Source organism: Podarcis raffonei, chromosome 10, assembly GCF_027172205.1.
Source record: "Podarcis raffonei isolate rPodRaf1 chromosome 10, rPodRaf1.pri, whole genome shotgun sequence".
Taxonomy (NCBI): Eukaryota; Metazoa; Chordata; class Lepidosauria; order Squamata; family Lacertidae; genus Podarcis; species Podarcis raffonei.
This window is the reverse complement of record NC_070611.1, coordinates 5,974,387-5,990,821: the sequence shown is the minus strand read 5'-3', so window position 1 is coordinate 5,990,821 and position 16,435 is coordinate 5,974,387. Positions and strand designations below refer to the sequence as shown.

At 43.2% G+C, this 16,435-nt stretch overlaps 1 protein-coding gene across 26 annotated transcripts in view; it reads right to left on the bottom strand.

Annotated features, from left to right (window-relative positions):
* Positions 1-16,435, bottom strand: part of MAGI2 (membrane associated guanylate kinase, WW and PDZ domain containing 2) — a 616,514-nt gene that overhangs the window by 187,909 nt on the left and 412,170 nt on the right. For 18 of the 26 annotated variants that reach the window (XM_053406400.1, XM_053406403.1, XM_053406409.1 and 15 more), the window contains one exon: positions 6,738-6,818. The exons of the other annotated variants lie outside the window; for them this stretch is intronic. In XM_053406400.1, the coding sequence (XP_053262375.1) occupies positions 6,738-6,818 (81 nt within the window). The remainder of the gene's footprint in view (positions 1-6,737; positions 6,819-16,435) is intronic. 26 annotated transcript variants of the gene reach the window in all.

Sequence of the window (16,435 nt, the reverse complement as noted above, 5' to 3'; positions counted from 1 at the left end):
TTCAGAATAAATATTACCCCGTTCAAGGCAGGCAATTGACCAACTATTTAGACTCAGGAACCACCACCCACAGTCTTGCCAGAATTCAGAGTCTGTTTCTTGGCTCTGATCCAGCCTGCCACCAAGAGCAGGAGGAAACCCCAGAATTTATTTTCTCTGAACCCAGATCTGAAGAGCTTCACTTTTAAATTGGATTCATTCATTTGGAGTCTATAAATCTGTTTTGCTGTGGCTTATGGTGTATTAATGTGCTGGTGATTTAAGCTTAGATTTGTATTTTTTGTCTTCCACTGGCATTTCAGGTTACTTCTGTAAGTGTTATTTTAATATATTCAGTCTTATCAACAAACATTATTTTGGGCTATGTGTTGGTCTCTGTGAAGCGGTTGTGTGATAAAGGCACTTTGATGTTTACTGGGGATCATATTTGGAAATCCCGATAAAGCCACAATTAACGGGTTTGCTATGGAAGGTTTAGAATTTGTTGACATACATATTTACTGCAGGTATTGATGTGAAATAGTTGCCCTAAGGATAATAAATGCCCACATTCAAATGTGAGGCACAGAAGCTGATTAGTATCTTCTGATAATGGCCTCCCAGTTCTGCAGTAAATGTCACATATAAACACTTAACCAAATCCTGCTATTGGGATAGTGCACTGTTAGGCTCTGATTCAAAAAACAGCAGAAGCCAGGATCCTTGCCTTTAAGCCAGTTTAGTCTTATTCAGTTCAGTGTGCTAAGTTATCTGAAAAGCGTGTGTGTCTCTGCTGGCTCAGTTTGTGCCCTAAAAAGTAATCCGGTTATTTAACAGCACTGCATGATTGATGAAGAGAGCCAGGAAAAGAAGACTTGCCAGCTGAATAGTAGGCAAGATGTGGCCATTAATTCCTGTTCACACATGGTTGAGAATTAAGCAGAGTAAAATGCAAAGTGCAAGTCTTTGGAGCACCTGTACATAAGTGTGTGAAATGCATAGATACAAACATGACACAAGGGCAACATTGAGATGTTATGCTTTCTGTGCTATTAATACATGGAAACAGTTTTCAGCAAACAGAGATTAGCTGAATATGAAACTGTGAGATAAGCAGGTTGATTAAAAAAATAATGTTGCTTTTGGTCACAATTTTAATGCAATCCAGCCCAATCCATCTTCCAGTAAATGCTGCTGGAACAATAATTGCTCATAAACCATGAGGTTTTGAGGCATCTTAATGATGCTAGGAAGAAAACAGCCCCCTCTCATGTTTTTCCGTGTTTAGCTTCTTTCTCTCCCCCACCCCACCCCCCAGTTCAGAAAACATAATTCTTTCAAAGCTCATTGGAATGTCCCCAAGTGTAGTTGGTCTCTCATGAAGCCACTCTGGCTGGTAGTGGCCTGCGTAGACTGCTCTAGCCATTTCCTTCTCTATGGTCTATCTCCTTCTATTACTCTCTGGTGCATTGTTCCCACACCACTGATGGTTTGGATGCAGCTTGATCCTGCAAGTGACCACGACTGCAGTTTGGTGAGGAGGCAAACTTTGTGTCATGACCTTTACATTATGAGCTTGCCCGCAGGAATTGCCTTACTTTTATTGCACTTATGTAAACCACTTTATCCTGCCAACCTAGCAGTTCGAAAGCACATCAAACTGCAAGTAGATAAATAGGTACTGCAGACGCCTCTACACTGAGATTTGTTGGCATCTAGGGACGCGGGTGGCACTGTGGGTTAAACCACAGAGCCTAGGACTTGCTGATCAGAAGGTCGGCGGTTCGAATCCCCGTGATGGGGTGAGCTCCCATTGTTCGGTCCCAGCTCCTGACCACCTAGCAGTTTGAAAGCACGTCAAAGTGCTAGTAGATAAATAGGTACCGCTCCGGCGGGAAGGTAAATGGCGTTTCCGTGTACTGCTCTGGTTCGCCAGAAGCGGCTTAGTCGTGCTGGCCACGTGACCTGGAAGCTGTACTCCGGCTCCCTCGGCCAATAAAGCGAGATGAGTGCCGCAACCCCAGAGTCGGTCATGACTGGACCTAATGGTCAGGGGTCCCTTTACCTTTACCTAAACCACTTTATTTTATGCTTTAAATAATTAATAATTAGTAATGGCACTCTCCAAATATTTCTCCCTTAAAGGAACATTCACATATCAAGAAACTACAGCAGTCTCAGCCACCAACAATATTGAGCAGTAGTGTATGAGAACCATAAACCCTGCCCATATTCCGTACATCTTAGAATATGATTTGGGAGGGAAATGCATTTCAGGGGAAAGCTGCATGGCTTGCCATGAAGGGGTAATTTCGGGATGCTTGAGGAACAGATGTGGAGAAGCAGGCACATCCTTTCACGTCTATATATTATGGCAGGCTTTTAGTGTGTAATTTTAGATCTTGCTGCTGCCTGATTTTACTGTCATTCTTACTGTGTTAATGGATCATCTGTGGTATGCGGCAATTTTTTTTAAACAGTAATTAGATTTTACTATTATGTTTTATTAATTTATGTTTGCGAGCCACCCAGAGAAAATGGTTATGGGGTAGCCTCTATATATGCTATAAATAAATAAATTTAATTTATGTTGTTGTTTTTTTTAAAATTTATTATTATTTTTAAAAAGCCTTTAGCCTCTCTGAATATGTTAGCAGATGGGAAGGGAAGAAACAATCTATTAGCACCTTTTGTAAAAGTTTCCAGTTATGTTATCATTCATTTGAAAATGCAGAATGGATCCCTGGCAAATGTAGTGAAGTCTATATGGCATAACTTGATTTCAAAGATTATATCTTATTGCAGAGGGTCAATGAAAGCAAAACAAACACTCCTTATTTCAGAATAATACAGCTTCTCAAAACTAAAGAAAAGAAGAACTTCAGCTTTACCATATAGTTGCCATTTTCACTGTCCAAAATACTGCATAGGAAGAAAGTTAACTGAGGTTTCTATGGCATACTGAAACATGCTCTTTGTGTTTAGAACCTCCCTGGTCCCAGTTTGATACTGAACAAGAATGAATACATCTTTATAATTTCCTCATTCTTTAAAATAAAAGTTTGCATTTGGAAGGATGTAACCTATTGAGACTAAGTCAAAACTTGAAAACACTGTTTGAGGCAAATATTGTAGGCGTTTTGTTGTTGTTTAGTCGTTTAGTCGTGTCCGACTCTTCGTGACCCCATGGACCAGAGCACACCAGGCACTCCTGTCTTCCACTGCCTCCCGCAGTCTAAGTGAATAATAATGGGATCCACAGAAGCCTATGTTCGCAAAATAAATGTGCTCAAAAAATATGTGCTACAAGACAATTTGCTGCCATAGAGTAATACAGAGGTAGGCAACCTAAGGCCCGGGGGCTGGATGTGGCCCAATCGCCTTCTCAATCCGGCCCACGGACGGTCCGGTAATCAGTGTGTTTTTACATGAGTAGAACGTGTCCTTTTATTTAAAATGCACCTCTGGGTTATTTGTGGGGCATAGGAATTCGTTCACCCCCAAAAAAATAATAGTATGGCCCACCACATGGTCTGAGGAACGGTGGACTGACCCACAGCTGAAAAAGGTTGCTGACCCCTGGACTAATAATCTATCACTCTGAGATCTGGCTGAACATGGATGAAACAACTGAAGATATTGATTACCTCAGTTAGCGGCATGCTACTGTTTTGTTTGATCATAACCAAGTGAAAAGTCTCCAGATAGTAGTTTGAATCTGTATCTTTGTCTATTCAGTGAAACAGTGGGTGGTATTTTGCTAACAAATCCTTTCAATGGATAGATTTCCACTTGCACAACTGGACTTCTCTCTCCTTCTTTGCGCACCCTTGAAATGATGTGCAGGCAGAGATCCTTGTGCTGATGGAATGACTGCCTTAGGGTCAACTCAGCATGCCGGTGCTTCTCTCATTTTATGTGAAGTCTCTTTGTATTTGTTTAGCTATACAGAAGCAGAAGCAGCACACAGGTCACTATGGAGGTCCCTGCTGTAGTGTGGCAGATCCTTGTGTGTCCCCTCTCAAAAATAGAGCATTGTGGGCAGAACAGGGCTGGCCATAGATGTGCTGGATCTTGAAGCAGTCGAACTCCCAAAAAGGAGGCCCACTTGGTTTCTTCAGCTGCACCAACCTGGAGCTATCACAGCTAAAATAAAATGTCCAAGACAAACAGTCCAAGCACCCCCACCTTCTGCCATGGGAAGTGAGAGCATTTTGCATGTGGTAGTTGATCTGCCTCTCTGTCTTGATGAACCCTACCAGAGTTTAGGATCACTTTGTTAGCCATTCTCTGAATTGGAACTTTCTTTTCTGTTTAGCTGGATACGAAGATGGAACAAGAGTGCATTTATTTCTACTGTCTAATTTGTGTTTGTGTGCATGGATCTAAACAAGCAGAATGAGTACAATAGTTATTTTTGTCCCCTTGTTTGGATTTCTATTTATAGAAATAAAATCTAGAGTGGACTCCACTATTCTCTCCACCTTTTTGGACCAGTTTGCACTTGTTTACATTTCAAAAGTTAACAAAAGTACACAGCTTAGTTATTTCCTAGCCTTGTTTAGATTTCTACTTCTATTTACTTGGACATGAAGAAGAAACAAGACTGTATTCAGTTATTCTGACATCTTGTAGGAACTTTCATTTGTGTATGTTTGGATAAAAGGAAGTCTTATATTATTTGTCTTTTACTCTTTGTTATTTGGATTTAATATGAATAATCTGAATTAAAGTGGTGCCCCGCAAGACGAAATTAATTCGTTCCACGAGTTTTTTCTTCTTGCGAGTTTTTTGTCTTGCGAAGCACGGTTTCCCATAGGAATGCATTGAAAATCAATTAATGCGTTCCTATGGAGACCGCCTTCAGACCGCCTTCTGAAGGCAGGCCGGGGGAGAACGGCAAGCTCCGGGGACAGAGGTGAAGGGGCAGCGCTCCTTCGCCTCTTTCCTCGAACCTCTTCTGTAGGCAGGCGGGGGGAGAACGGCTTTTCTTCCCACCGCCAGCCTTCAGAAGGCTGTTCTGAAGGCTGGCGGTGGGAAGAAAAGCCCTTCTCTCCCCACCGGACTTCAAAAGAGCTGCGGGAAGTCCGGCGGGGGTCCAAGAGATTCCCTCACCGCCGCCCGCGTTTAAAAGCACTCCGGGGAAAGCAACAAAGCGTACTGTAGTGCTTTTAAAGGCGGGCGGCTGGGAGGGAATCCCTTGGACCCCCGCCGGACTTCAAAAGAGCTTCGGGAAGTCCGGCGGGGGTCCAAGGGATTCCCTCCCAGCCCGCCCCGCTCCGCTGAAGTTTAGAGGGAGCCTGTGGGGAAAAACTCAAAAAAAAATTCGTTTTGCGAGAAAGGCCCATAGGAAAATTTGTCTTGCACGTTTTTCGTTTAGCGAGGCATTCGTCTTGCGGGGTACCACTGTATTAAGCTGATTTAGATGTCTGACATGATTACTATTCCTTGAATGGATTGCTATTTTTTTACCAGTTAAACATATGATTTATTAGAGTTGTTAATTCTTTTGTATAATATTGAAGGATTATTTTACTTTGGGCTGTATACAAACAAAATAGCTCAAATCTGTTAACTACAATATTTGATTGAATTTACATTGACATAAGGGTAAAATAAGTTAGGGAAATATTTCCTAAGCAGACATATCTGATTGACCCCTTGCTATCTCATTTCTCCAGCATAAGGCTGAATATCTAAAGTGGGCTAAGACAGTAAAATAAGTTCACAAAATGGGAAGAAAACACCCAAGAGGAATGGTGCTAAGGATCAGGGAAGGGGAAGGAAGGGGTCACGGTAGGGAGGTGTGGGTGAACTGAGAATCTTGACTGGTGTTATTTTAAAACCAAAAGACTTGAAAGAAATGAGGAAAAAATAATTTAAGACTTAGAAAACAATTCAGAAGATTCAGAAACAAGATAAATCACAAAGCATCATAGATAGCAAATAACAAGAGGGAAGGTTGTAGGATCAAAATTAAGGGTTTATTTTTCAAAACAAAGGTAAACTAATAGATGGAAAATTAAACATTATAAGGGACAAAATTCACTCACTGAAGCCAAATTGGGTAAATCTTGAACACCTAAGTGAAACACATATTCACTATCAGGAAGAGACAGTTATGCTGGTAACAAATAAATAAAAAGGATGTAGGATGTATGTATAAATTAGAATTAAATAGAGTAGGGGCAAAACTAGAAATAATCCAGAATGAAACAAGAAGACATAATTCAAGAATTCATGAGATTCCTGAGACAGTAGAAGGAAATAATTTGGTAGAGTTACTTACTTAAATTTTAGAATGGGCGGAATGAAAAGGCTGAATACATCTGGTGCCCTTGAGCTCACAGATGGGCTTTTGATCCAGTGGAAACCTCCCCACTAACAGGAGAGGAAGGCAACTGGTGTCGTCCCCCCCTCAATTCACCCTCTACCCTCATCCCCAGTGCCTCCTGAAAATCATCTCCAGATATTTAGGAGACCCTCCAGCACAGACTGTAAGGTGGCACAGGGAGGCTAGAAGAGATGAAGGAATCAGTGAAAATCTCCTCCCCTTGTCTTTCTGTTAGCTGCAGATGTGTCCAGGGGATCAGAAGCATTTTTACAACTGCAAGTGTATCAATTGCATTTCTTTATTTAAACAGCCTTGCAGTGGCAGGGATAGAATCAGCCTTCTGGATAGGAGCTGGCATTGTTAAAAACTAAATAAACCCAGAGACATGTTAGTTACCTTTATTACGTTAATTTTGCTTTATTACCTTTATTCTCTTCCTCTGTCAGAGGAAAGCTTCCTCCGTCGGAAGAAGGGAACCTTTGGATCCGACCCATTAGATTAAGATCTGTATGGGGAGAGGAAATTGACGACTGAGGGCCATGACATTATAGTTCTCAATTACATTTATCCAGAGATTGGGATTTCCAATTTTTAACTAACAAACCTAGATTCTAATTTGAATATTCAATTTCACTTAAAAATATCCATCATATGGGGAGTAATGGAAACATTTCAGGAGACAAGTGCTTAGACCTATGCAGATCAATCCTATGTAGGTCTGTTTAGAAGTAACTCCCACTGAATTCAATGTAACTTCCAGGCAATAATGCATAGGATCAGCCATAAAGGACTTAAAATATACACCTACAAAGATAACAATTATTTTGATTTTCCTTTAACAACTCTGTCCAACAGCAATGACATTTACTCTTAAAGATCAGCAGGATAATAGGTAGTTGTATTTTATCAGTTCTCTTTCTCTTCTTATTATCTTCTTATAATAACCACAAATTCCTTGAAGATCTTTTCAGTTAATGTCAAAGGACCAATCTTTCCAAATAAAAGAAGAACTAATTCATGACTATCTAAAACAGAAAAACCAATGTTATGTATTCAAGTCACATATAAAAAAGAGAGACAAATACCTGGAACAAATAAGAGTTGGCAGAGTTTATGCTGCATGTAATGGAACTAAAAAAAAAATAATCTCTACAAGGGTCACCAAGCATTTTTGGACCAGTGGGGAATTTTGAGTAAGTGCTAAAAGTGCCAGTCACAAAATGGCTTCAATAGGAGCAAGGCACAACATGAAATGGCTGTCATGGGCCTCATGACTTAACACATTGTTGCTTCCTCACCCACCTGGACATGCTTGCTGTGGGAAATCACATATGTCCTGCAAGTCCTAATTGTGGAAATGACACAGTATTAATTCCCACAACATGCACAATGTTGTTGCTGTTTAATAACAGAGAGCATTCCCCAGTCCCAGGAAAACTATGCAAAGTGGCCACACCACGCTTCATATCTTGCACATGTACCACTCACTGCACATATACCTACCACAGTCACACATGGATTTTCTCTTGGGATAAGGATATCACTCCCTTAAAAAAAATCTCAATTGTCCCTCTCAAAGAATAAAATGAAAATAATTTAAACTAAAGAAATGCACAACCTAATGCCCATGGGCACTATGGCACCTGTGAGAGCCAAGTTGGTGATCCCTGCTATATGCTTTCCAACATCTGTATGATGCCACTGAGAGCTATCAAGTCAGGAGCTTCAGGTGCAGTGTAATGGTCTGGGAGGGCCAATACCCTGAATCTGAATGGATGGAGTAGTTGGTTCTCTGGTCAAGGAATTATGGACTTAACCTGTTCTGGTGGGGTAGCATACCCCCTGCTGTCTGAGGGTCCTCCTTGATGCCAATTGTCACTCAAAACACAGGGTACATTGGTGGTGAGGGGTGCCTATGCTCAGTTTTGTCTGTTTTTCCAGGTATGGCCATTCCTGGAATGCAAGTGTGGCCTCAGTCATATCAATGAAAATGTGGACATAGCTGGCCATGCAAGAAGTGGCTTAACTGTTGAGTAGATCAGCCAGAGGAGAACACACTACTCTAATTCTGAGAGCACTGCAGACCCCTCCTTGGCTATTTTTAGGCAGAATTTGTCTGGGCCAGGCATGTCCAAAGTTAGTTTTGGGGGCCTAATTCGGCCCTCTGGTCAATTTAATCCGGCCCCTGTGGCAGTTTAATTCCTGTGGCAAAATCCCCCCCAAAAGCTCTATATCCTGAAAAAAGCTCAACAACTTTGGAATAATCCCTCAACACCTTTTGGTTAAAATCCTAAAAAAAAGCCCAACAACTCCAATCCAAACTCAACAACTTCAATCCCAAAAGGTCAACAACTCAACAACTTTGGTCGGCCCACTCATGTTCACTTCATCAAATCTGGCCCTCTTTGAAAAAAGTTTGGGCACCCCTGGTCTAGCCCTTTGGAAGGGGACAGGTACATTTCAGTACTGTATTTCTTTGCATCTTTTCCTTTAATCATTCTATATGGTTTTATCAGATGTTATGTGACTAGTTTCTCTGGACACTCTTCAGGGTGGAAGGGTGAGATATAAATTTTAAGAAAGATATATTATTTGTCCCTTGTGCCTATAAAGAAAGCAAACTCATTTAGAATTCAACCCCCCCCACCCCCAACACCTTCCTCATGTACTGCTCCCATCCCTACCAGGGTAATGTGGTGAATCAGGGTGGGGGAGCAGTGCAGCCGCCTGGTTGAATCTGGCCATAATTCCCTTGCGCTCCAGCCCTGGAGGCAGGGGCATAGCTAGCTGCTCCAGCACCCGGAGTGGCGGGGGCAGGGCAAGCTGCCCATGGCGGACGCAAGCTCCATGCTGCCATTTCGGGCAGCATAGGGCCCCAGGCCATCTCATCATTCCTAGGAGAGACACATGGCTCAGGCGCGCTGCAGGCCAGGCCCCGCGTTAAGTGCCACCCTCCACAGTGTGCCATTTTGTCCCCCCCTCAGGGATGATACCCAGGGTGGCCTTCACCGCCCCCGCCACACTGCTCTTCCTACGCGCCTGCCTGGAGGACACTCCTATGCAGCAGGCGGTGATATACATCACAGTGCTGAAAGGGATATATTGCATTAACAGGTTTTTCCTAGAGCACTCACGGTAGCTAGTACAGTGGTACCTCAGGTTACATACGCTTCAGGTTACAGACTCTGCTAACCCAGAAATAGTACCTTGGGTTAAGAACTTTGCTTCAGGATGAGAACAGAAATTGTGTGGTGGCGGCGCAGCAGCAGCAGCGGGAGGCCCCATTAGCTAAAGTGGTGCTTCAGGTTAAGAACAGTTTCAGGTTAAGAACGGACCTCCGGGACAAATTAAGTACTTAACCTGAGGTAAAGGTAAAGGTAGGACGCGGGTGGCGCTGTGGGTAAAAGCCTCAGCGCCTAGGGCTTGCCGATCGAAAGGTCGGCGGTTCGAATCCCCGTGGTGGGGTGCGCTCCCGTTGCTCGGTCCCAGCGCCTGCCAACCTAGCAGTTCGAAAGCACCCCCGGGTGCAAGTAGATAAATAGGGACGGCTTTCTAGCGGGAAGGTAAACGGCGTTTCCGTGTGCGGCTCTGGCTCGCCAGAGCAGCGATATCATGCTGGCCACGTGACCCGGAAGTGTCTCCGGACAGCGCTGGCCCCCGGCCTCTTGAGTGAGATGGGTGAACAACCCCAGAGTCTGGCAAGACTGGCCCGTACAGGCAGGGGTACCTTTACCTTTACCTTTAAAGGTAAAGGGACCCCTGACCATTAGCTCCAGTTGTGTCTGACTCTGGGGTTGCACGCTCATGTCGCTTTATTGGCCGAGGGAGCCTGGGTCATGTGGCCAGCATGACTAAACCGCTTCTGGCGAACCAGAGTAGCAGACGGAAACACCGTTTACCTTCCCACCAGAGCGGTACCTATTTATCTACTTGCACTTTGACGTGCTTTCGAACTGCTAGGTTGGCAGGAGCAGGGACCGAGCTCACCCCGTCGCAGGGATTCGAACTGCCAACCTTCTGATCGGCAAGCCCTGGGTTCTGTGGTTTAACCCACAATGCCACCTGCGTCCCTAACCCGAGGTACCACTGTACTATAGATAGCAGTTGTTATTCACGTCCATTTTGGATACTATCCCAGCTTGCTTAATGGTGATGAAGGAAAAGAGGGCAACCAAGAGGTGGATTTTTCAGGACCCTGGACAGCGCCCAGGAAGCCTGAAACTTTCGTGAACCAGAGGTCTGCTGGCAGCTGAGCCTTTTTATGCTTCTTGTGCCTGACTGTACTTCTCAGGCTGTGGCCCTTGCTGAGGAATCCAGTGGTCAGGGATGATGGGAGTTGTAGTTCAACAACAGCTGGAGACCCAAGTTTGAGAAACATTGCAATAGAGGCTTGGTGACCCAGGGGCAAATGTTACTTTTCAACTGACCATAGAGTTAGCAAGGAGAAGTTCACAAATCTACAAATCACTGATAGATTGTAGATTGCACTATCACTTTTTTTAAAAAAAAATCTTTACTTAACCAATATTTCATGTTTCAGTGGATCCCAATCTTTATAATAGAAATGCCAGCAGAAATAGAGTGAATATTAAATGACTGCACTGATAATCAAATGCTGATTATCCTAGAATGTATTGTATTGTAGAAACTTGGTTCATTATTGTCTATCTAGCTAGAACATCTTTTGTTTTCTCCCTTGACAATAGGCAGAATATTCCAATTAAAGAATAAAGAGTCCCTAGCTAGAACACTAGCTATTCTGTAGTTGCCTCAAAAGCAGGGTACACTGTAATCTGCCTTAAAGTTCATAACCCAAGCTAAAATTCGCAATTGAACAGAACCCTTGCAAACACACAGAAACAACATTAAAACTCAATGCATTACAAAAGCAAAGTACTAGCGTGGGTGTGCTGTGCTTTTGCTATGCATTTATCACATAGCCCATAGAGAGCTTAATAAAGAACCTTATACAAAGAAGCCAACTAGACCTGTAGTATGACTGAAGAGTAACAGTGGATAATCAAGTAGTAGCACTTCTGAGCATTCAAATGCCTTTACGAAGGCATCCATTTCAGAGGTAAATTTTCTATTTTATTGCCTGTGGATCTACATTTTCATTTCAAGTGGCCAATTAAAAATTCAGGGATACAGACAAAAAAGTTTTGCAAAATAATAAATAACAGTACTATCAATGCTAGTAACATCAATTATAGGACAATTTTAAAAAGAATGAACATAAAGTGAAAATGAAGTTTTTACTCTCTTTGCTTTTATTACACATCACAGTATAAAATAATCTAAGGGAAAATTATGTTACACTCTCTTATATTAATCAATTTAGAGCACATATGTGGTCTAGTTTTGTTCTCACAATCCACCCGAATGACTTATGGTTTACTTTTGGTAAACAAAATCACCAGGGTATACCAGGGTATACTTTGCCTTTTCTTTTGGTGACTTTGATGACTTTGTAAGCCAGAAACCAAGCTACTGCTGGCAATTTCAAATGACCATGTATTTGCCATGTATGAAATTGCAGAATTTGGCATCTGTTTGCCTGCCTCCTCCACTGGCCATGCTGCCTGCCAGGACTCCCTTGTGGGCTTTCCATCTCCGCCGTGCTAAGCAGTTGGTCCCTTACCTCTCTCGCCCTGACCTAGCCACTGTGATCCATGCGACGCGGCGGTCACCTCCAGGCTTGATTATTGTAACTCACTCTACGTGGGGCTGCTCTTGAAACTGACCCAGAAACTCCAGCGGGTGCAGAATGCCGCAGCGAGACTCCTTACGGGGTCTTCGCCGTGGGATCACATTCAGCCAGTGCTATACCAGCTGTACTGGCTCCCGGTGGCGTACAGGACCAGGTTTAAGGTGCTGGTTTTAACCTTTAAAGCCCTATACAGCCTAGGACCCTCGTACCTATGGGACCGCCTCTCCTGGTATGCCCCACGGAGGACCTTACGGTCTGCAAATAATAACACCTTGGAAATCCTAGGCCTCAGAGATTTGGCTGGCCTTGATCAGGGCCAGGGCTTTTTCAGCCTGGTGGAATGCTCTGCCACAAGAGATCAGGGCCCTGTGGGATTCAACATCTTTCCACAGGGCCTGCAAGATGGAGTTGTTCCACCAGGCCTTTGGTCAGGGCTCAGCCTGACTCCCCTTTTCTTTTGTATAAGAACTAATATGAAAGAGGCCTCCCAGCATTCTCACAGGCCCATATAAGATCAGCGTAATCAGTTGGACTGGTGAGCACTTACTATTCCCAACCTTAACCCTGTGGAAAGCCATCTAATTAGACTTTAATTTGATTTTGACCTGTTTTTAGGAGGTAATTTAATTATTGTTTGATTTTATACTAATGTTATATATCTGATCTTAGCCACCTTGAGCCCGGCGGGATATAATTAAAAGTTTATCATCATCATCATTATTATTATTATTCAGAAAATTGTGAGCAAGCAGGGGGGAGTTTGGGAGTAGACCACAGAGAATACTTCTTCCCTCTGGTCTGCTCCCTGGCTATAAAAGTCAGCCATGCTCAAGCTCCAGTCTCAGTTCTCTTTGGATTCCCCTCCATCACTCCCTTCCTCCTCTTTTCCTATGCTTATGTAGGCAGACCTGTATGTGAGACCTTGTTATGGAAGTTCTTTGGATACTGTATTTAGGGCCAGGAAGAATTTGCCTGCAGACTAACTGGCCTGTCTGAAGTGACAGTGACTTGCAGTTCCCTCATAGGCCCAGTGAAGCAAAGTTGGAGGGCTCCTGCCTCCTCTGGGAAGGCCATTGATTCTTCTGTTTCTGACCTATCCTGGGTGATTTTCTTTTATGCATCTGTGATGGACAGCTGAGCCAGACCAGAGTCTGGTGATGCAGTGAATTCCACCAGAGGGTGGAGCCTCTCTCTGATTGGCTACCAAGACAGGCGGGGGGGGAATAAAAGGAGCAGATTCTGAGAGAGAGTTCAGAGAGGGAGATGGATGAAGAAAGGGAAGGAGAGTTGGTTCTGATCTGTGTGTCACATCCACTATGAGGAAAATGTCTACAGTTAGACAAAGGAGTCTCTGAGCTTAGATTGGAAGACAGTGTTTAATGTCTTGGGAGAGGCGTTAACTGGAGGGCTGAGTTTGAGCAAGGAGAAGCTGTGTGGATACAGTCTACTTGTGTCTCATTTCAGTCAGGAGAGCAGAGATCTTCTAAAAGAGAAGACTCCCAAACCAGTTAAGGGATGGTGTGGTGAATCCCTTGGTCTGTTACACTTTTCAAAAGACTTCACACGCATGATTGATATATGGTTGGGAAACAGACAGAAAGTGCCACCTTGCTTGAGAACCAAAGTCTTAAGGCATAACACCTATGCAACAACTAAGTTAAGGAACTGAAGTGAAATAGCTGGAAATAAGCTGAACATTTACTGTCCTGTCTAGACACCTGTAACATCTAACTCAAAATAAGTAACTGAAGGTTAAAAGAAGCCAAGCATTTACTACCTCGTTTAGAAACCTGTAACATCCACTAGATTTAGTAAAATTATTAATAAGTTAACTGTTTCCTGAAATAACGTTATCTCTTGACACATCCTTTGTTTTATCAATTTTTATTTGTTCAACTTCTACCTGAGTCTCCAAGTTTTACCTCATGCAAAAAACCATAAGACAACCCGTGATGGTTATATAGGGTCTATGGGGGGGGGTCTCCTCATTTTGGGGGTAGTGGTTATAGCATGTATGCATAGGTGGGATCCACAATTGGTAGCCAGATCTTCTGCATTTGGGTGAGAGTGGTGGGATCCACTACTACATGATGTCTCAACAGTTGCACCCACTTCTTGCTGTCTACTTCATTGCCAAAGCCCATCACTCAAGATGGAATGTAATCTAGACTGATCTTGACTGCCGCTATGGTCCCTCCATTTGAGCCATGGCAGTTGGTTAGAGTATGGTGCTGATAACACCAAGCTTGCGGATTTGATTCCCCATATGGGATGGCTGCATATTCCTGCAGTGCAGGGGGTTGGACTAGATGATCCTCAGGGTACCTTCCAATGCTATAATTCTATGATCACTTCCAGGTCAGCTTGATCATCACTTCCAGGTCATCCTGCAGGTTGGCAGCAGCCAGAGAGGATGGTGTATTTCAGTGGCTTTGGCCAAGCTGGTTTGGCTCTTCTGTAATATAGGGCCACACAGGTGCTTCGTATAGCAGCCACTACAGAGAGTGTTAACATAATTAAGGTTTGCAGGATTTGTTTCCATGTTTCCTCTGATAATGCCTTGTCACACTGCTTTTTAATTAATTACTTCAAGGTCACCCTATTTATTTAAAAGGTAAATAATATTTAATGAGTTTTCTGCTAGTGGCAAGGCTTAATTGAAGGCTGTTAAAAGAATAGAGCACTTAATAGGAACAACCTAACCTTCTCCTACATGCCTTGGGTACCAACACATACTTGCAAAGGGTAGTGCGGTGAGGGAGCTTAAAAGCCAGTATCTTCAATGGAACCTGCAATGATGATAATTTGAAGAGAAATATCACATTCATTGAACATTCAGAAAAGGCTGCAATGTACTAAATTTGGGCTTGGAAATTACTGATCTGAACAAGGTCAGATGAATTTATTTAATAATGTATCCAGCACTCCCTGTGCTCAGAAAGGACTTGCAGCAGTAAGAACAGTAGCCTATACATGAGGAAGAGTTAACAAACACCAAGCTCTGTCTGCCATGGAAACCTCAGCTTCTGAGATGTAAGCAAGACTTGGTTTTTGAAATACTGACAGCCATGTTTTCATTAAAATGATAATGCAAAGGAAAAAAGCTAGTCTTTGAAAGCATATTTCTTCAAATGAGTGGAGCTTTCCTGTAAAAGATTAGAGCACCAAATGCAGCATGAAAAGGTTTGACTAATTAGTGCACGGTTCCAAAAGTGGGCAAAACTGAAGATGCAGGAGACACATCTGCTGATCCAGAAGGGAGAGGCCTATAGAGACATTTATCTCTAGGCAGAAAATGGCAAACCGGTCTAAAGGCTGGCTACTTCGAAGGTGGGCAAAGCATTCCACAAGCAGTCTTCACTGCTCAACTTTCTATAAGATTATGAAAAGGTTGTGGAAAACATTGTTGGTGTCATGAAGTAGTGCCTACATGTTTTCCCAAATGGATATGGAATATTCAGGGCCTCCTTCTCAGCATCACCACCACAGACTCCAAGAAACACCAGCCTCCTAAATTCTGCCACACACTGCCTTAACTTTGAGCCCTATGTTTTCCACTTACTGATAGCATTCACCTCTCTCTCCAGCTAAACCAGAGAGGGCCTCTGTTGCAAAGGTGTTGGTTCTGTGGTCTACCAGTTCCCAAAGGAAATGTGAACTAGCAACAGGGAACTCAGCAACCACAGAGACTAATGATCAGAGTGGTTGTAAAAAAGATGTAGTGCTGGTGACAAGCACCTCTGAAACTGGCACAAGGAGCCCACACAGTCTCTCCAAAATACTGAGCTCTATAATATTGTGTGTTTTGATGTAAGCATTAGTGGTTGGCGGACTGAGGCTGCTCTGCTTACTTGACCTCCTAGCATGGGAGTCACTGTGGAATACCAGGAGGGAAGGAGAGAGGTGAGGAAGGTGGCAGCAAATGAACCAGTAGAGCCAATCTAGCTCTCCCACCAGTGCATCTGCACTGTGCCAACCTTGCTGACACCTCACCTCTGCTACTCTAACTCCCAGTAATCTGCAGTGACTCTGTTACCAGGCCAGGTAAGCAGCAGAGCACCACCCCAACAGCCACTACAGTATGCAATTATGTATTAATTAATTTCAATTACTCAGAACAAATTAATTACATCATACTAACATAGTGCACATAGAAACTAGGCACCTGCAAAACGCAAATTTCCAAATGGCTTACAGAATTGAGCCAAGCTTCACCTAAATGAAATGGCAAAAACCTCAAAGCTATTAGCTAGTCTGATTTATGGGGGGAAATTGCTTGCTTGTAAATACTGCAACTGGTTAGCTGTGCTAAACTTTATAAAATGAACTTCAGTTTTCCCTCCTGCTGTTTCACGGGATCTACTTATGCGGAGTATTTTTATTGTGAGACTTTTAAGGAACATGGAAACCAG